The following is a 22,249-nucleotide window of genomic DNA, read 5'->3' as shown; positions in this document are numbered from 1 at the left end:
TCATACATGGAATTCATTCAGTAAGAGGAATCCAGTGGGGTTTTTGGCATGTACAGATGCTACTGAATAACATTTTCATATGTGGGTCCTTACATTGCTTGTGGTGGAGCACATGCATGAAGATGCAGGCGCACATAAGTGTCACGATGCACAATCTATGTAATGACTTCACATTATTCCACCAAACTGCAGGTGGCAGCAGAGGCAGGGAAGAAAACTGCAGGTAAGTAGTCTGCAGGTTTCAGACTTTATATAGGAAGGACAGACATTCACTGTGTTTGTTTGGCCTCAGAATGCACACAGGGGACTTTTAAAATCTTAAGCAGCTTTAAAGGTCATAAAAGTTATCTCACTGCACACACACACACAGTGTGAATGTGCAGAAGACATTTCACTTAAGCTTGTTCCAACTTTTCACCAAAGTCATGTGATGTTTACAACTGAAGACTCTATTTAATAGCTGCATCCGCAAATCAACAAAGACATCCTGTGTTGTGTGCATCATTTTCTACACATGTCCTCTTAAATTCAGTTTGTTATATTCTGTATTTCTGAGGGAAACCTGGGATCTACACTAGAATTCTACATTGAGATATTGTGGGGTTAAGCAACATTTGGCTGCACAGCATGGACTTGCACTATCTGACTCACCATTGTGTTACAGAAGAGGTTAATAGAATATTGTTCCACAACACTTCATGAGAAACACTTGTACGACAGTAACACAGTGAGTCCGAATATTTTCTCAATCTGTCTGTCCATGGACTAGTCTAGACAACTGTGTGCCTGGGAAATGTACTTTCCAACAAAAAGGAACTACTGTAAAATCTAGGACACTGAAACACATCCGGCAAATTCAGATAGTCGTGCTACAATATGGTCACTCTTGATGTCCATGCAGACTGTTTTTTTACCCACTTAACACCTTAGCCTGTCTTATTTTCTCTCTGAAAATTCAAGTGTATGCACATGTACAATACACATCACCCAGTCAGCAATTCTTTGGGAGGCACGGCAGTAGATCATAATTAGAGCCAATCAAAAAGAAGCGTACAGCCTGTTACTTCCTGCCAGCCGGCCCGTTAGTCCATCTGCCCATACTTAGGCCTTCTGTGCTCTGCTAACTCTCTAACAACAAGCAAACAGATCACTTTCATTTATGGGGAATAACTTGAATGCAAGTCCTGGCAACAAATCTTACACACACATATGGGTACCTGACACTACATCCTACTTTATTTGCTATTTGCAGGCTATGTGTGTGAGTGTGTGTGTGTGTGTGTGTGTGTGTGTGTGTGTGTGTGTGTGTGTGTGCGTGCGTGCGTGCGTGCGTGCGTGTGTGTGTGTGTGTGTGTGTGTGTGTGTGTGTGTGTGTGTGTGTGTGTGTGTGTGTGTGTGTGTGTGTGTGTGAGGGTGTGTGTGCGTGCGTGTGTGTGTGTGTGTGTGCATTGCAGATCAGAATGAAATCTATTTGAGGCTGTATGTGGAGCACTAACTGACAGCATGACTTAAGGGAGTGACTGATGACATTTTCCGTTCACTCTACCTGTCATCTCTCCCTCACCTCCTTCTTTCCATTCGTCTCTCCACTTATCTCTTCCTCTTTCTTTGTTTCAGTCCTCTCTGTTTGTCTCTGTCATGTTCTCCTTGCCCACTCGTCTCCACCCCATCTCTCTGCCCTCCAGTGTGTCCCTCCCTCACAATAATTGCCTTCCTCACTGACTCATTGTTCACTTATTTATCTCCTGTCTCACTATCTCTGATTACTACTCTGCAAGTCAGGTTTCCCCATGCCTTTGTGCCTCCCAGCAACTTCTGTAGCACCCTGATCCATTATCTTTAATATTATATATAAAAGTATGATTGTATCTTTTATGTTTTTCATATAGTATATCTTCTGGAGAAACCAATTTCATATGATTGTATTTTCAGGCCTAACATACACCCAGGTGAAATGTGCAGACAGTACCAAATAAATGGTTCTATTTGGGCATGCTGTCAAAACTGTCCTTGTTTTGTGTTTATTTTGTGACTAATAACAAAATAATTATCTTTCCTGAAGACTGTTCACACAGCACAACTACACAAGTGCTTATGCTGCAACCTGCTACTCATCCTGAAAGTGCACCTTCATTTTGTGGAATAACAAAAAAAAAAACTTTGTGATATAGCAAGATGAAGTGATGTGTTGTCCTTCAGAGTTTATACTGGTAAGTCAGATCTGTGTGATGCAGAAACGGATCACAGTAAATCCAGCCAGCTCTGTCAGGCTTATTGGATTTCTTGGGGCATCATTCTGCTCAGAAGTGACAGTGAAGCCCAGCATACCTCCTCACAACATCAGTCTAATTAGGCAGGAGAACTACAAACATCTGTGTGTGGCTGACCAGTGCTTTTAAAATGACAATGTACTTCCTCCTCAGTAGGAGCTTAGTGTTTATTGTTGACAGAAAAACTTTCGGCTTTTCCGCTCCTTATAGCAACTCTGTGGTAATTAAGCTGTATATTTGCTCAGTGACATTTACAGCTGCCTGTCCACAAAATAGTGAAAATGCTGGCAATGTTTAAACTGTAAATAAAGTCTCTAGTGTCCCATTGTTTTTTGACTGGGCCAATAATGGATGGTTTGCCTCTTTTCTAGTTTGCTGACAGACACTTTAAGTTTAACAGAGTTGGGGCAGTCCCTTTGGAAGTTGTCTCTGTTAGTACAAATCTATAGTCACACCCACACAATTTTATGGCAAATTAGTAAGAAAGGTGAACGCTTCCTCCAGTGCTCCATGACACTACAGTGGAATAAGGGATTTGATTAGATATTTTTTTGCCAAACAAGCATAGAAAATGGCATGAACCAATAAGTTCTGTCCAATTTTGTTGGTAAAGTTGCTGAATCAAGTACTTTTACATTTGCATACATACAGTCAAAGGCTAATGTATGGACATGGCCCCTGGTCAGGTTTAAATAATTTAAAACTAACAAAAAAAAAATTTCCACATACCAAAATGCTGAGAATACTTTAAAATACATTTTTGGGTCTTTCAAACGAGGACATGTGATGTGTGTCATGTGATATCCACTTGGACTTCTAGGGTTTAAAAGTTCAGACATGTAGCTGAAAGTGTAAATGAACAGTAATCTATGTGTAGAAACTCCATATCTTTAATTATCAGTCCTAGGTAAAGGCCTGTCTGCTGTGGCAGCTCTGCCAGCTGTGGTGTTAATGGAAATCTCTTATTATGGACAAAACCCCCAAATAGCTTTGGTTTATCCATGTAACTCTGGTTAATACTGAGGATTGTAAAACTACCTGTTAAAAACTGTCTGTATTTGATTGTTGTGTTGTGTAACAGCTATAATATAAATGTTATTTTCAGCCTAGAAATTTTGAGATGATGTTTTAAAAGGCACATTTGGCCACATTTCTAAGGCTGAATCAGTCTGACCTGAGCTACAGTTCAGCAGCCTGAAGAAGGACAATGAGGATCGAAACATGGAGACTGACAACATGAAGGCTGAGCAGCAAAATATCAGACGATCTCTAGAGAGCTGCGTCTGGACTGAAGAAAAACATCACTGAGACAGATAAGAGCCTTTATTACAAAGTGGAGTTTTCAAATAAAGTTTCTCAGTTCTTTAACATTAACTGGACACCTGCAGTAATTACTCCTAAATCATTGACTATGGTGAAGAATGCCTCGAAGTGGTGCAAAAGGTTAATGAGCCACAGTTATATATCACATAATGGACAAGGTGACCATGCTTCAATCTCGGTCATGAAGACATACAGACAGATAGAGAAATGTGCATGCAAAATATTCCCCACTTACATCACAACATCCTATGTTCATCATGGATTTATTAGAAACAACTTTGTATTCCCAACTGTCTGCTCAGCCTTGCAAGCCAAAAACTTCTTCAAAAATGGTGAGAATAAGTAAATAGGTGGCCACACACATTCTGAAATCTTTGGAGTGCAAAGTGAAAGGATATGTGACTTGAGAGAAAAAATGTGAAAAATGAAAAGGGGAAAACCTGAAAAGGTTAAAATTGATTTTGGCAACAAGAAGTCCATTTAATCAGCTTCTTTAAGCAATGCAACCATGTTTTGTAGACTCCCTGTTTGACATAGCTCATTAATATTGTCCTAAAACTACCCATTTATCACAGAAACTCTGTAACAATGCTCACCATTATCTTCCAATGGTGTTTGCCCTCCCTGGGAGGAGAAAACCCATGTCCATATTTAATCAGCACCACCATGTTACTGTTCAGCAAACAGACAGAAATATACGTCCTGTCTGTGCTTCATGTGTCTGTGGTTTCCTGTGTGGGAGGGGTCAATTAGTGATAAGTTGTGTATCTGAAAGTAATTAGATGCCAGAATTGATCTGACTTTCTATTTTGAGTTATGTTTAACTTTAGAGGATGTGTGTGTGTGTATGTGTGTGTGTGTGTGTGTGTGTGTGTGTGTGTGTGTGTGTGTGTGTGTGTGTGTGTGTGTGTGTGTGTGTGTGTGTGTGTGTGTGTGTGTGAGTGTGTGTGTGTGTGTTAGAAATAGCTACATTCACCGCCCATTCATGAATAAAGATTTGCTTGAGAGTGCAGCAGCTGCTGTTCACATGCTCTTTTGTCAGATTGGTTTGTGGTTCTCTCTAATTATAACCATTTGAACACCACTGCTTACATTTCAACTGTGGTTCTTTGATCACACCACTAGATATGGACCTGCCAAGAGCTGGTAAAATAGAAGTTATATTTATTCTCTTTCATGGAATATCAAAGCATTATCTGTGTAGAAGGGACCAAAAACACAACTGAGCTTTGAAAGGATATACACATAAGAATATGTAGTGTGACAGCTTAAATGTAGGATATGGTATAAATATGAGTTCTTATATTATAAAATGACTGAAACAAGTATTAAATGCACAAGTTGCAGCACACCACTGAGATAACAGTGAGATAACAGATATTCCTACTTACTGGAGGTTTGTAAATATATGTCATCATAAACGAAAAGAAAGCTGAAGTTTTTCCAAGGTGGTACTTGAGTGCAAGAAGAAAACCTAAAGGAAGAACAAAGCATATTGATTCTCAAGACTTGAAATGAGAAAATGTCTATTTATTTTACCCATAGAGTTAAGGTGAAGAGAGCAGAGCCTCAAACTATGTTCCAACCTTCACCCGGGGCTGTATGTTTTTGATTGAAAAAAATGAGACACTGGATGCAAGTGAGTTTTTTTTATTCTTTTAAATAGGATCAGTCTGGTAACATATGAAGGAGTCCCAATGCAGAAGGTTCCCCATAATCTACTATAATAAATCCCAAGTCACAGAAGTCTGTAAGAGATCATAATTTCTAATTATTTGGAAAGAATTGCTAACAGGAAGAATCTTTATTTACTGAAAAAGCCATTATAGATTCTGTAAAATCCTTAGAAAGAGCAAAACAAACTATTATTGATCAAAAGAGCTCATTTTGCAGCTGTTTTTGGGTAAGAAAGGTTTTTGTTTCCCTCATAATTAGTGACAGTTTGTTTTATCCCACTAACTTGGGGCATCTTTAATTTAAATGGAAATGAAACACTGGTCCTTATAAATTGGGGATCATTGCTTGATCAGCCGTTCCTGTGTGTGTGTGTGTGTGTGTGTGTGTGTGTGTGTGTGTGTGTGTGTGTGTGTGTGTGAGTGTGTACTTGAATGGCTATATGGACATTTTATAGACATTTTGGGAAAAGTGAAGGCATTTTGACCTGTGCTCCTTTTCTAACACATCTTTAAAGAGCTGTATGAAGGTTAAGACCAGGTTAGAACCAGACTTGGTGTACTGATTGGAGTTAGGCATTCAGTTGTGATGCACAAGATTAAGAAAGGGAATGCATTATGCCAGTTAATGTCCCCACAGAGATAGCTGTATAAACATCTGTATATGCATGTGTAGTCTTGTGGCGTCTTCTTTTTACTTCAGAGGAATGTTTTAGGTTCAGATTTGTGTAAGGACTGGGTTTCTATTAGGGTGGATAAAGATCCTCTCAGAGTAAAGTTTGACAAGACATTTTTAAAAGTTGAGTGTACACAATTTTTTTAGAGCAAAATCAATACAAATGGCTCTATAAAAAGGTAACAGAAAATAAAAATACTACATTTACATCAGGAAGATGCATTTTTTAAAGTGTGACAAAATGTGTAAACAAAGAGTGGCAAAAAAGCAAAGAGCTATCTATCTCTCTGTCTGAGAGTTGTTCAGAACTTAACCAAAAATATGGGTATTTTTGTATGTGTGTATACGTACACAGTGTTAGTACTTTTTTCTTTTAGGGGAACAAAAATTAAGCACCCACAACACAACTGCTTAAGGTGAGAATAAGTTACCAGGCAATGCAATGTCCTCTTACGTGAAACAAACAGTGTATATAAAATTTGCAGTATGTGTGCAGGTGTGTCGGTGTGAATCTGGCGCTCTGTACATTCATGTGTACAGAATGAAGAGTTATTGAAGTGACTGTATTTATTCCCACATGCATCAGTTACTGTTTCCATAGATCAGTGGCAGTGTCCCAGGTCATCTCCCATTTTCTCCTCTCCTCCTCCATTTGCTGTTATTTTTTTTCATCATTCTATCCTAAACAAAAAGAAACAAATCACCACAGACACAGGACAAGCCTACAGCTATCTATAACAGTGATGAACACTGCTTAAACTAAAGCATTTGGCCATTTTCAGGATGTGAATACATCTTCCTTCTGCATTTTGGGGATAAACGTGTTTTCTTACAACAGTGTTAACAGATTGTAGTTCATCTGTTGAGGACACTCCCCTTTTCTCCCAGGTGGAGCTAGATGCATAATAAACACAGATGGAGTTTTCCTGCCACAGGGAGAGGAACAGAAACACGATGGAAAACATGTTATTGAGATTCACAGATTGTCACACCCTGCAGTTCTAGGCAACAGGAAGAAGGCTGCTTCTATAACAGCTATAATAATAATAATAATAAATGTCTTTTAGTTTGGGGTATTTTATCTAACATTTTACAACTACACATGTCTTCTAAAAGCTGTGATTGATCAATTTTCTGAGAAAGCAGCTACTTACCACATTTGAATGAGGATCATGGAGGGTCTATAAGTCAATCTGACCTCACAAAGTAATAATAGTATCTCTAATAAATGAACTTTCACTGTACCTACGAGTGACTGAGCAAACTCTGAAAGTTATTGAAAGCTAACAGCTTTGTACTATTGGAATCAACATACAATAATCAATATAATGTGCCAAAAGGACAAGTAGTCTTAACAGTGATTGGCTGCCTTGTTAGAAATGTTTTTTAGAAAACATGGCTTTTTGTAGTTTAATTTTCCTTTGAATAAATATACTTCTGTGAAATACATCAATAACATTTTGCTTCCCACTGATGTTTCAGCATCCCTCTCTGGGCCCATTTTATGGCAGCCACTCTAAATTCATTCATTTTTGGTATTTGGTTAACTTCAGTAGGTGGCTACATAATACCACTGGGGAAAAAATGATTTTAAAAAATAGGTCAGCTGCTAATGTAACCAAATGATAGACTGTGTTTGTTGTTCGCTGTCACCACCCCCCCTACAGTCCCCTTTAGCTTCCTGAGTGAGTGCGCTGGCTGTACTGACAGCACCGCAGTGCATCATCAAGTTCCAGTAGCTGTAAATGCAAAACATGAGATTATCTATTTGAAAATGCTTTTTGGAACAACACATTTCATTTTATTTTATTTGCCTGACACTCCACAGCTCTTGAAAATGACAAATAACCCACATGTCAACATTGACGTATGCTTTGCTGCTAAATCAGAGCATGAAGCTGCTGCTCAAAGCTCCCTCAAAAGCAGATTTTTAGTTACCACACACAGTACACTGTTGTAATGACCTGTCAGTTGAGACAAAACACAGACCGAAAGAGTAAACCAATGAATTACGCCACTGGACATGCAGTGCAGGGTGAACGTTCTGCAAATCTCAGAATCCAGTATATTGTCCAGAGCAAAAACATATGAATTAGGTTTTACTGTCTAACACGAAACCATCTTCACCTGCACCAGAAACATTGGGTCTTAATAAACATCACATCTCATTAACATATTTATTTGGTGGGCTCTTAAAAAGTTTATAAAATGACGATGGACATTACCAAAATGAAAATATAAACAGGAGACGAGCTTAAAATTGTGTAAAGTTGATATTCAGGTTAAAATACTGTACTCGTGAAGCAGGTCCTAATCTACAGTATCACAATGTTCATATATTCAAGGCACGAGTGGCAGTAAGAATAATTGTGTCTTGCTTCCCACTTTCATTTTTGGATTTAAACACATTTAAATGTATTTTATAGGTTTATTCACTAGAGGCAATAAAATGTCAGTTTTTACATTAACCCAGTTGTGGAGCATCACTAGGCTACAGAGGAGGTAAATGGATGTGAGGTACTCTTGGCAAAGCCAAATGAAATCAATCAATGACAGCCTTTGTGTCAGGGATGCCATGATCGATGGGTTATGCCATAGGGAGGCTATTCATCAGAAGGAACAATTAAATGTAAAGGCATTTTTTCTCAAAAAAGTTGAAATGGTTTATATACTGACACACACTGTCTATAGAAATGCACAAATAAGAACATGTGGAAATCTTGCTTTCAGCTACAGTCTCACACTTTCACATACTCTCTCACACACACAACATTGCCAACTCCACTGATCAGTCCTTGTAGTCTTGGTCTATAAATAAGACTCTTCTGTCTGCACATGCCATCCCGTGGAAGCACCACAATGTGCAACTGACTAGCTGTGAATGAAGAATTTGATCTAATTTTGGATCATGGCCCTGAAAGAAATTAAGATATCAAATCTTAAGAAGCAATGAACGAGGAGGCCTCCTGAGAGAGAGGATAACAATGAATAAGATCCAGATGTAAAAAAAAAAAAGAAAAACTTTTTGGTTATGGCCTGCAGGTAATTTGATGCCATTATGTAGTGCTTAACCCAAAAGAAAGCTGGGATAGGCTCCAACAGATCCCTGTGACCCTGGTTAGGAATAAGCGGGTATAGATAATGGATGGATGGATGGATGGATGGATGTAGCGCTTAGAGCATTTTCACAGTTTAATAAAATTTATACCAAGCAACAAAAAAATCATCAAATGAAAAGCTCTTTATAGTGAAATGTGCCCAGAGTTGTATATATCGTGTGACCAATAAACTCTACGTGCTGTACTCACTGTCTGCAATAACTGTAGTTACAGAACAACACTAAGATTTCTACAAAATGACAACTATAGAAACGCACTCCCATAATGTTAAACATCTTATAGTATAAGTTCATTTAAAACCGAATTAGTTAATAATCTGTGACTAACTACTTCAAAGTCATGCAGGTGCTGGGTTTTGGATTAAAACACACATGAACAGATTTGAACAGATGAATTTGGTAAAAATACACAAACACCACAAAAAACGTTAATAAAGCAGGATCTTAAAGTGCTCACTTTTTTTTTACACCTACACCTCTACAGTATGACAATAGGACAAACTCCATCTGCTGAAGTAAATCATGTGTTATACCCAAAAGCTCCAGAACAGCTGCTAAATAGACTGTGGAGGGGGATACAGCTGAAACTATTCATCTCAAAAGCACAAACACACAGTGTGTGAAGTGATAAAACATTAAGGTCACCACGTGCTATGACCTTTTTCGGTGATCTGTTATGATTATACATCAATATTATATCAATCCACCAGTTTGACTCTAACCTTTATTGATGAGACCAGCACAGAGACATATTTCAGTTTTCCCCCTTAGGGTCTAGCTGGGTAGACCACTTCTGCTCAGTAAAATCGATCAACCCTCAGCTCATCGGCAGATATCACAATCACAATGTGGCTTTCGTTTATTAGAGCTGTCATACCCCATGTTGCGGTTCCCCACAGGGGACTCGAACGGCGGTGCCGAGGTCGATCCACAGACTGTCCCCTCCCACCGGCGTCCCCTGCCGCCGTGCGCGGCCACACCTGCATTAAACGGGGAAAGTCCGTCCGCTGAAGAGGCAGAGAGACCGTGCGGCTCCACAGAGAGCAAAAGCGGGAAGCGGAGCAGCGACAGCTGGTGTCTTAGCTGTCCCCTGGACACTTTGATCCGACAGGGACTGAAGGCAGGAAGGCGTGCGGCGACCCGACTGAGGCTGAGACCGAGCACACTGGTTGGGAATTAAAGGCGAGCAGCGCTGCACGGTGCGGAATAAGACCGAGTGTGAACAGCGGGGCGCACAGGTAAGGAAGGCTTCCTATTTACAGGACACACACAAAGAACAACTTTTTTAATCGAACAGCTTTTGCTTTTATTTCTTTCATTGTCATTTGAAACTTACTTGTGAGAATTTTGACGTGCCAGTCGTCCCTCTTTATTCCCACCGAAACCAGCAATAAAAGACCAATCTAAATGAAATAGTGATACCTGACGACTATATATGCCTGTTTTATAATAGGCCTTCCTTATACTGCTGATAGGCGACACAAATATTGACTGGATTTATTAAAGGCTTCTGTAATATATTTTTAATGTGTTGCTAAAAATAGCCAATCCATCTTTTAATTACCAGCAGTCGAGTATGTGTTTGTGTCTTATATAAATCTCCCTGAACTTATTTTTGAATCTTTTGTAATCCAGTGTAGCTATTTCTTTGTTTATTAGGAGACAGGTGATTTTATCTGTCCTTTGCAATATTTCTTTGTCATGTATTATTCGTGTTTGTATTACTTTTTGTTCTACCTATGTCTAATTTTATCATAGACCCATGTTCTCTCAAAGTGCTGAAATGAAAAGCAGACTTTGTTGTTTCTAAGGTCTTCCAGTAAGGCTCAGCTGAAACACTTTTTAAACACAAACGCCATATTTTACACTGTGTAACCATGTAGGCTTACTGGTCACTGAATCATTAAATCAGAGTAATACATAAGATTCAGAAGTGTTAACCTCTGTATCTAGAAATGAGAGGAATCTAGGTGATGGTGCACCTTTTCCCCCAGCAGCAGCAGCAGCAGCAGCAGCAGCAGCAGCAGCAGCAGCAACAGCAGCAGCAGCAGCAATATAACGTCTGTGTGTTCTGGACTTTCCGGAAAGAATGAATTGCATATTTTGTTTCCATTAAAAACAGGGAAGTAAAACTTGTTGACACTGTAGCACACCCTAACCTTTGCACCAGCATGATGGCCTCTATTTACCACATACAGTGAAGGCCTCATATTCATAGGAGATCAACAATTCATAGGCTTACTGTCATATAATCAAAGGTCAGTTTTGCTGCACTGTGGAAAATCGATAAACCACATAAACAGGAAATGTTGTTTATGCTGTATTCATGTTATAGCGATTGTAACAGACACAAATAAACTGTTCACGCTTGACACCTCTGCCCCTGCTCATACCGACGCGTTGTAACTAAAATCTGAAGACCAAAGATGAATCATGACAGGGTGTCTGTACATATTAAAGCTCCTATAAAAAGAGGTGTAACACTTAAAAACAACTCAGGCTGAAGACCATATGACAGGCCTCATTGCAAAACAGCCTCAAGTCAACACGCAGCACTGAATGAAAACACAGGAGAAGAAAAGTGAAGTGAGCCAGTGATTGGGTCTGGGGATGGTCGTGCAAAGTGGAGGAGTTATATGAGAGCTGCGTATAGGTGAGATGTGTATGTGTGTGTGACATGGATGCCAGACACAGAGTGGAGTCGAGAGTAGACCTGAATCTTAAATATCCCCAAGAGGCATTTTATTTCACAGTCAGCAGATACACAGAGTCAGAGTCATGTAGTGTGTTTAGCTTTACGGACCACGTCCCCCTCTGTCCCTGGGAATAATACTCATTCAGCCATCAGCCTAATCACTTTAATTCAACCACTTCAGTATAGTGGGAGTTAGTGTAAGATTACTGACATTTTTGTGTTAAGGAAACTTAGAAAAGTCATTTTCTCTTGCACCTGTCTCAAATTAATAATCATAACTTTAAGCATCTCTGTGCAAATACAAAAGCTATGCCAGCAGCTGTGTGAGCCTGCACTGTGCTGAATTTTACTTGCTGATATAATGTTTACTGTATTCTCTATCTCAGTTCAGCTCGAGCATGCCAGCATTTGCTAATTAGTACTAAATGCACAGTATCGCTGAGGCTGATGGGATAATCATTAGTTGTGCAGGTATTTGACCAGGCTCTTTCTTGGCCAGGACCAGTTGCTAAGCAACCAGGAAGCTATAGGTCTAGGCCAAGTAGGCTAATAATTTGGCTCATGACCCCCTGCAAAATAGCAAATTCAGTGTGTCAGCTACTGAGTTTTAGCCTTAGGTATGTATTTTTTGTTACCTTAAGGCAGAGCTGGGCTAGGTGTGTCCTCTCAGTCCTATTAAGTCTCTGTGTTAAGCTAAGCTAGGCTCCAGCTGCTAGCTTTAGAGTGAAATGAGATAGTTATGAATAATCTCATTCAACACTCTGCAAGAGAGCCAAAAGGCCAGCAAAATTATTACATATCATCCTGTGGGAAATATGCATGTCTATTGAATTTTATGGCAATCAAATCGATAGATGTCAAAATGTGTCACGTAAAACCACAAGTGTCAACCTCATGATAACAGGGTATCATGGAACTTAGTAACCTTCATTTTCAAGAGAACATGAATGTCTATACAAAATTTCATCAAAAAAAGTTTGAACCTATGTGGCTGCAAATATGAAAACACCAGTATCTCAGCCTAAATCATAATGTGCTGCTGTACATGTCACTTCAGGTAGTCAACAGACAAGATAGACACCCAGAATTCAAGTCAGCCATCTCATTCATCACAGTCATTATCACTAGACAGCCTATATGAAATTAGAAATGTGCTGAATATCACTTTTGAACCCACAAGAGGAGGGTTAAAAAAACAAAGACAAGCAAAAAAAGGAAAGGTAGTCTCTTTCCCATTATCAGCTACATGAGTGAAGCAGAAGGGGACCAGCATGTTAATTGGTGATTTGATTAGTGTTTTAATATTGCAGCTGTGCACAACAGGGGAAAAACAACTGGCTCTTTCCCTTCTCTACCATTACATGTACTGATGGGGTATCTCATAGCTTAGTCATTCTGCACACTATTTAGTTCATTTTGTCCAACTTCCAAAAAAGAAATACAAAATTGTTTCTTTTCTCTTGTTTGGTAATGGAGACTCTTTCATGGAAGCAGAAGTATTCTAGCTATTTGAATTGGCACTAGCATTCAAGAGCCCCATTTGGCTCCTGCTGTTGAAAAGTGACTGAATGGGCTCCATAGCCTGTGCTAAACTCAACTAAACTGGGCTGGGCTACACTTCTGTCCCCAGCAGTGTGTTTCACCACTGAGAAGAGGAAGCTCCGTTTAAAAAGAAGGAAATGCCACATGCCATATAAGAGAATGGATTGCACATTATTGAAAAAAATGTAATGATTATTTGGGCCTGTATATTGTTAATGTGTTAATGTGATTTTGAAGTTGATGAATAGGTGGATTTTTAATGCTGGGAATGCTGAGGAGTAAGAGCAAGAGGTTTGAGGAGGTAAAGACTAAGAAAGTAATGTAACCACAGCATTTAGACAAACACACACACACAAACACAGACATATATATATAAATCAGGAGGTCTTTCAACTCTAGCCACATTTTTCTCCTGAAACGCCCAAAATGCCAGAGCAGATAGCAGACAGGCGAGATAAGAAGTTAGGCAGATAAAAAAGCATATGTGGTGAAAGAGAGGAGTGATGTAGAAGAAAAGAAGGAAGGTGTGTAGGGCTGGGTAATAGTGAAGCATGAGAGAGAAATTAGATGGTATGTGTATGTGTGTGTGTGTATGTGTGTGTTTATGTGTGTGTGTGTGTGTGTGTGTATGTGTATGTGTGTGTAAGGTGTCAGGGCGACAGGTCTCGCCTGGCTGTGCCGTTCTGGGTGATGCCATAAGCTGAGAAATGTGCTCATTCAGAAGCATGGAATTAAACCATATGTGAAGTGTCATAGAGTAAGATGGAGAATCGGAATGGGAGGAGTGAGTTTACATTGAAGAAATGTCAATGACAATTAACACTAAGAGTGTAGGGTAACCTACAGTACAGCATGACACGTGTTGACAGTGTTGATGCAGGTATAGTGTTTACTAATCATTTGTTTAGCATGTGGAGAACTGCTAATGAGCACCAAAGCCAAATTATTCCTGAGGCTGATGGGGATGTCATTAGTTTAGATTTGGTCATAAACCAAAGTATTAAAAATAATTTTAATTTGAGGATGGCAGTCATATCATCCCTATTGTGATTAGAATTCGTCCCGAGGGGAACATAAATGTTTTTACCAAATATTTTGGCAATCATCCTCATTATCTAATTCACTCCATGCCAGAAATCCCTCTCTCAGGGATCAGTACATTAAGACTAATCTTCTGGGGACCATGAATGGCTGTAAAAATGTTTCATTGCAATCCATCTAATAGCTGTAGAGTTATCGCACTGTTGACCAAAGTGGTGAAGTGATTAATCAACCAACAACTAATGTTACCATCTTGAGAACCAAGCCGCTAGCATGGCAAAAAACAAAAATCACTGTTATGTGAGAGTTTGTAAAAAAAGGCTGTGGCTGCAACATCTAAATGAGTCCAGCTGAGGAGCTCATCAGTGCATCCCCTCCCATTGTTATGTGTTAGTGGCTCATTTTGATGAAGTCTGTAAATCAGGATGATAATCGCAAATCAGTCGGGCTGGTATAAGCTGAAATTCACTGGCAAAAGAGAACAGTAAATAGTAAATAGCAGTAAATAGATAAAACCCTGCTAAGGTAAACCATAGCAACTGGTTTACAATGCAGTATATGCAGCTAATGTAAAGTCTTTCTCTTCGTTTTAGGTTTTCCATTGTGATTCTTGACAGAGTGAGGACAGTGACACAGACTTGGCCATTGTCTCCTCACTGTTTCCGGACAGTGAGGCTCCCTGGGTGTCTCAGCAGTCCATTGTGACTGTAGAGAAGAAAGAAAGATACAGCTTGTCTGCATAAAGACCTATTCAGCATCCTTCCTCTTTGCCAGTCACAACTCTCAGAACAGCAGTGAAGCCTCAGCACTATCCCTAGCCCTGAGCTTTTCTCACAATCCTTAGGCCCTCTCTCCTCTAACCCCCTTATCCCTATCCGACTCCCTTAGCCCCTTAACTCCCCCCAGCCCCAGCTTCAGCCTCAGTCTCTGCCCTATTCAGAGTCCCAGATGACAGCTCAGAAACATCCGTTACCCTCCCACTCCACACAAGTCTTCTTTCCTCTCCCTTCAGCCCCCGTGGTGCTTGGCACCAATGCCCATCACATAGACAGATGGAGCCAACCCTGACCCCTCTCCTCGCCCGTGGGGACGCCAAGAGAATCAACGCCTGAGTATAGGAGGGGGTGTGCATGTGAGGGGAAAACAGGAAGAAGTGTATTGCTTTGTCACCACAGCAACACATCGCCCAGTCTCACGTGGACTCCCCTTCAGGCCAACCCGAAGCCCTTGGATAAAAACGCAGACAGCAGTAAATTCAGCGACAGGATCAGAGGGGCCTCATTTTTCCCCCTAAATGGTGCCATACTTTTGCTTTGATTATTTATCAGAGATGCCTTGTTGCTTGTGTGCTGAGAAGATGCAAACAATATTCTAAATACAGGACACATTGTTTGAGAGAAACAGGAAACCACAAGAAGATGGATCTAAAAATATTGAAGGAAACGCTGTTCGTCAGTTTGGGGTGTTGCTGAAGTTTATCCCATCACCACAAAAGTTTCATTCTGAGCCCCATAATTCCCATTCACTCTGACCTCTGTGATTTAACAATTTACAATAATTAAAACTGAAAATTCCTGGAAAAAACATTGCCATGTGAACATTCAAATCTACACACAAGAGGGTTTTTTAAAATTTGGTAAGCAAGCCACAGTTTCCCTCGTGCTTCCCACACCTGAATAAAGTGGAAAAAGCTTTCTTCTGCAGACAGAAAAAAAATACACCTGGGACTTAACTAAGAGCTTCCTAGGGCTTCCTTTATTTGAGCTGTAACATCCTGCATTGCACCTTTGGTAACTCATCCACCATCCACTTTGTGTTGAGGCATTTGCAGTGTAACTCTTCTGATGAAAAATCCCACCTGAGTCCCTGCAATTTTTACAATAATGATTTGAGATACTCTACTTTCCCATCTTCTAACCTACTCTGCTGACCAACATTCTGATAGCCATATAAAGCCAGGTGACCAGTTGTAAAAGAAGTACGCATCAACAATTAAAAATGGCTAATGGCTGGTGAAATGAATTCAACAGGCCAACGAAACAGAGGGAGGATTACCGGAGTCCCAGAGCTTCCCAGGTAATTGGAGTGCAGTATAGTGTTTTCTACTCCAAAGCATAGCTCCTCTGACCTTGCAGGCTGAAAACTTAGAAGAGGCAGACACACAGAGAGGAGCAGAGTGAGAATGATACTCTATGTCCAAGGTTTACAATTATGTTTAGGATTTTTCATCATCACTGTCTGTTCATTAGCATAACAGAGAATGCTTGGACTTTTAGCGTCACCCTGTCTTCAGGCATTTCAGTTTTCAGTGCAGAACTGAGCATCCAGGCCATACTTATTATTCCTGTCACTTGAAAGAAACCCATTTAGGGTGGTCTTCAGCTATAGTATCTGTTTCAAATAAATTGTGATAATGATCACTGGTGCAAGTTTATATAGCTTCTGTGAAATACTTTTGACCGTGATCATGATGATATAGCCATTGTTTTTGATGTTTTTGATCTATCTTACTCAGTTTACCTCAAAATTGAGAACACCCTAACTGAGCCTAATGAAGGGATAAAGTCAATAATGGAGTTTTTTGCCTGTTGTATGTTTTTACAGTCAGACACAGTAGCACATCTGAGGATCCATATTTTATGAATATGCAAAGTATTGTGGGAGTCGTGTGAAAATTCTCAGCTAAAGTGTGAAGATTGTTAGACATAACGTACTGGAGGTTTTTAATACACAGGTGTTTTGTTCCTGACTGCGTCTTTAGACTGTGCAACAACAGCAATCATGTAGGTTTACAGTGCGTCACATACAAGATGGGTTGAATGAAATCTTTGTCAGGCTGTTCCATATGAATCTGAAGCATGTCAGATTGTGCAGTGAATGTGGGGTGAATTGCAGTGCTGTTTTGTTAATAGACAAAGCACGCATCATCAGCTCATGTCATCCATCTGCCCTGTCACAGCTCCACAAACTTTTCATCTTTTGCACAGTCACAAAAATCGTTTAGCCCCTATTGTTTTGGTGTATTTGTTCATAGTTGTTTCGCTTAAAATATGGTGGCAACTGTGCCCGTCAGTGTGTGTTTCTGCATTTGGTCATTGGGTTGTTGTAGTGGTCACATTGTGAGAATTTGCTCCTAAATTTCTGATTATGTCAGATTTTTTTCAGCCATCACACATTCGGAAGTGATTTTATCAGGTTGATCTCATCAGTGTCAATGTTTGTCTCAGGCAGCCAAAAGTCACACAGTGTAAAGTGGCCGTATATTACTTTAAATCAGAATGACTATGATGCCGTTGTAGAACTGAGTGGTATGATGTAGTGTGGAGTTGTGTTTAAATTGTTTGTGTCTCTGTCCTGTTCAGTATTACTTAAAATAAGGTCAGTGGAGAGTGAAGCTGTGAGTTAGTGCTTTCGTAAAGATATTTATGAGGCCAATATGACACAGCTGATATGACAAAGTCTAGAGGTCATATAGGCAGACACAGTCCAGCAGTCTCTCTCTCTTTCTGTGTGTCTGTTTATGTTATGGAGATCCAAGTATGAGAAACATAACAAGGAGTAAGATATACTTGTGTTGTTAAGGGTTTGATTTCCTCTTATGATCTCTGTGTGCCATCATCTCTCACTCTTGCACCTGGCTGTTTCCCTGCTGTGCTTTACTGTGAGCTATCTAATGAAACTAAGTGATCCCCATAAATTTCTACTGAATGAAGGATGGTAATATTTTTTAAACCTTACATAAAAAAAGGATCGGATGGTGGTGTGTATTTCACGTATTGTTTATTTGTTACGCACCTTCAGCACCTCAACCGCAGGCACAAAAAAAAAACCAACAAAAAAAAACGTACAGATGCACACCTCAATTACTGTGTTATTTCTGTGTTGCTACCTGTCAGTGACACTGAGCTCAAACCAGCTGGGATTAATTAGTGACTCAACGAACACGTGATGTGCACACGCACACGCACACACACACACTCAAAAGCACCTTCATCTTTGTCATTACAAGCACATCACAGTCAAATGAAAACACATGCACACATACATGTAGTTTTCAAATCCTCACCTTTTGCTGCTCATCTACAGTTTGTCACTGTTGTAAAAAAAATACACATATGTGAGGAAAGGCACAATTATCCATCCTATACCGGATATGTAAAGCTTCCAGAACAGCGTGTTGCCAATAAACACTCCTGCTCTGCTGTAATTACCTCACTCTTCATTTCACACCTTGTGTTAGCACCTCATATCTCCCAGTGTCACGGTGTTACTGCTCTGCCTCAGTACAAGTCAATACCTGTCCACACTAATAAGCAATGTGATCTTACTTTTACTTTATAGTCTTCTGAACAGATGGGGGAAAGTCAGATAATTTGTTTCTGTCCATGCATTTTAAATTATTACTAGAGATGTGACAAATAATAAAGAAAAGATTTTAAGACTTAGCGCAAGATCATGTTATGGTTGCTCACACTGACATATGTTTTATTTTGCAGAGCAGTGTTTGTGTTTGCAAAATTCACGGCTGTTGAGGACAAGCTGTTAGTCCTGTCAGCTTGTGTTGGGCCATGTGGGTTTGTGCCGTGCACTGCTGACTTTGATAGAAATAAAGCCGCTGACAGGTTTAAAGACAAGCTGTCAACAGCCATAACCTTGAGGATGTTTGTTTGTGTGTGGATGTGGTGTATGTGTTTACATGCTTGTATTATGGATGTGTGATGCGGTTGCAAACTACAGTAAAGTGATAAAAATGCTGAGGAAGGTAAAGAAGAAAGAGAGGAGAGGGAATTGAACAGAATATGGTGGGTATAATGAGTTTTTACCTGGTAAGCAAAGAAAACCACTAGAATAGTACCGCTTAGACAATGCATACATGTAAGGAAAGAACAATGACTGGATTGAATGTACTGGAGATATCAAATGGGATGATTGATCAAGTGAGCTCAAGAAAACATATATTTGTGCATTAGCTGTGTGGGGACTAAAACCTGTTTTAAACACTTAAGATGTGAGTAACAGATGCTGTAAATCACTGAATTTAAGGTTAGGTTAGGTAGGAATAGGCAAGTAGTTAATGTTAAGGTTGGGAGGTCTCCAGAAAATAAGTATAAGTCAACATAAAGTCCCCACAAGGAAAGAAAACCATTTTTGAGTGTGTGTGGATGGCCATTGTTTGTTTCATCAGCAGCTGGTGCTTGTTTTATCCAGCCGCCACTGTAGTGGTAACTCATTAGCATAGTGATAATGGGAGATAGAAAAGGTTGCCACTGTCAGCACACCAAGCTTTTTTACATACCAAGTTTGTGTGTGTGGTTGTGCATTTTTAATTTGATGGAATTTTATCCACCATGTTCTGCAAAGACAAACAGACGCATTTTTAGAAAGTAACTAGTTTGAAGCTTGTTTCACTGACCTCTTATGGTTGACAGTCTGGTGCATCTCAACAGACTGGTCACACCCAACATCATTGTTCAAAACCTTGATGGTGATCTACAACATATCTGCAGTAAGTAGAGAACTTGCCCCATGGAAGTGAAGATAAATAGGATTTTAAGCAGCTATAAAAGTTGCTCTTTATCTTAGATCAGATTTTCAAGTTGTGCAAAACAAAATACCTGCATTATTTGTTTAGAGTATCTTGACAGGAAAGAACAAAGAGGATTTAAAGTTCAAATTTTAGGGCTCAAAACTGGACGTGATAAGCTAAGAAGCAAATAGACCTACACTTCTGAATAAATAGCAAGAACTGTGCACTGTACAAACCCTGTTACATCTGCATCTGTCTTCTCTTCCAGGTGACTGCTGCCACACCTCAAAAAAACAAACCAAACTGGAAATTCTGTGGATGTTTGGATGCTGGTGCAGTAAGGACTATTTGGATATATCTCTATCCAGTTGGTGTGAGATACAACGGATGTCATTCCAACAGGAGTAAGAGACCTGAAGAGAATTTGTGGAACAGTGGTATACACATAAAACTCCATTACACTCAACTCAGCTAAATGTCTTAAAACATTTGGTTACATTCATGTCCTCCATAGACACACTGGTGGCACACATTGGTAAATTAGATAAGAACTACAATATTCTTATGTGGATTCTATTTTTTCTGTGGTGGTGGCGTCCCTGTGCAACCAGTTGGTAGTGGCATCACGATGCCTGAACTGGATAACTTTCCCCCTCTGAGGGACCCCAGAGGCCCGGAGGTGGGCCTAAATGGACCAGCAGACCCAGCTCAAATTCAGCATAGTATCCTGGAGGAGCAGGTGGAGCTGTGGTGGTTCAGAGATCCTGGAAAGTCTATGTTGTGTTACTGCGTAGCCGTTCTTCTAATCCTGGGCTGCGGACTGGGAGGAGTTGGACTTCTCTCTACCACCACGAGCGTCTCAAGTGAATGGAGGCTGGGTGCGGGCACAGCCCTGTGCCTGCTAGCCCTCGGGGTCCTGCTTAAACAATTGCTCAGCTCAGCTGTGCAGGACATGAATTGTGTTCGAAGCCGACAGCGAATTGACATGCTAAAAAGTGGCGGTTTGTCTGACCTCCTTGTGGTTTTAATTACTGGGCTGTCACTGTTGATTTGTGGAGGTGTTCTACTACGTCTGGCCCTGGCAAACCACATGCCGAAGCCTGGCCAAGCCCTTAATGATATGTATATTTCTGGAGTGGTTTTGGTAGCTGGAGGGGGAGCTGCAGTTGTGGGTACTGGGATATATTCTGTTGTGGTGGTCCTGCTCGAGAGGACAAGGAATGGACGAAGGTTGGTGGACCGGGTGTTGAATATTTTCACAGTTTCTGGACACATGGACCGCCAGGCTCGCAGAGAGACTACCTCCAGTCTGGCTAACCTTATATGAGATGTAACCACTTTAAGACTGTGTATTTTGTCACCTTGATCTTCATGTCAGAACATTGAGCTCAAACTAAAATAGCACACACATTACAAGACACCTGATTAAAACAAAATGCATTCCTTAAAAGCTTAAGCTTTGTCACCAGCTGAGACAAACCAAGTTGAATTTCTAATACCTGCTTGGTGAAAATGTTAGCAATGAAGAAATATTTATGACTACAATGCAGTGCTCATAATGCAGCTGAAAGTGCCCTGCCTCAGATATTTTCTCCACGTGATTAGGTAGCCTACTAAGTCAGATTCTGTGGCATGTCATTTGCATGTGAGTGGTATTTGAAAATTCAAATCAACAGTTTATTACATGTTGTAAATCTGACACCATTTACAGGGGACTGAGTTCTAGAAATATTGGCGCCTGTCACAGCATGGCAGAGGCAGTGTTTAGTATGCAGGTCACCAGCACAAAAGCATGAAAAATAAGAATAAAGTTGACTTGATTGATATTTAGGGAGATTCAGTCAATTGAAAAGCACAAATTTTAGCTGATACAAACCTGACACTAATGGAATAAATGGATCTCAAATAGGTGTCATATCCCGTTCAGCCATATTCAACTGAACACAAAAATGTGATATGAGCATACCTGCCAAAGCCTGAAATGAATCATTTGAGTTCAATAAAGCTTTTCTTCCAAATGTATGTGTAAAGAAAAAGTTGTAAGAAGTGTGAGCCTACACAGAGAAAAACTAACCTAGCTTATGGTTGAGGGGGTCACCTGCAGATTAGAGGTCTGCACATTCAACCCGGTGTCAACTACCTGCTGAATGATGGTATGTTGTCGTGTATAAATGCTCCAGCTGAATGGCTGACATGTAGCCTAACTGGCAAATACAGAATGACTGATAGATAAGAAAACATAAATATGAAATACTCATCTTTTTAAAATTTCTTTGAGATTCATATACCACCCTCACCCTGTCCATGTTCACGTAGGTTCTAAAAAATATTTTGGCTGATGAATTTGATTTTTGATGAAACTGCAGATGATCAATGGGTTCCAC

The 22,249-nt window shown here is 40.0% G+C and overlaps 1 protein-coding gene across 3 annotated transcripts; it reads left to right on the top strand.

The window, feature by feature from the left end:
- Window positions 1-10,027: 10,027 nt before the first annotated feature.
- Window positions 10,028-21,883, top strand: tmem125a (transmembrane protein 125a). Of its 3 annotated transcripts, none has more exons than XM_026323703.1 (3): window positions 10,028-10,298; window positions 14,932-15,635; window positions 20,134-21,883. In XM_026323703.1, the coding sequence occupies exon 3, from the start codon at window positions 20,494-20,496 to the stop codon at window positions 21,190-21,192; it is 699 nt and encodes a 232-aa protein (XP_026179488.1). In that variant the 5' UTR covers window positions 10,028-10,298; window positions 14,932-15,635; window positions 20,134-20,493; the 3' UTR covers window positions 21,193-21,883. The 3 variants fall into 3 exon arrangements, with proteins under 3 accessions (XP_026179488.1, XP_026179487.1, XP_026179486.1); XM_026323702.1 differs by having other exon boundaries at window positions 14,932-16,414; XM_026323701.1 differs by lacking the exon at window positions 14,932-15,635.
- Window positions 21,884-22,249: the final 366 nt, after the last annotated feature.

This window comes from Mastacembelus armatus, chromosome 4 (genome assembly GCF_900324485.2).
Source record: "Mastacembelus armatus chromosome 4, fMasArm1.2, whole genome shotgun sequence".
Lineage (NCBI taxonomy): Eukaryota > Metazoa > Chordata > Actinopteri > Synbranchiformes > Mastacembelidae > Mastacembelus > Mastacembelus armatus.
The sequence above is the reverse complement of the archived record's forward strand: the minus strand, read 5'-3'. Positions and strand labels throughout refer to the sequence as shown.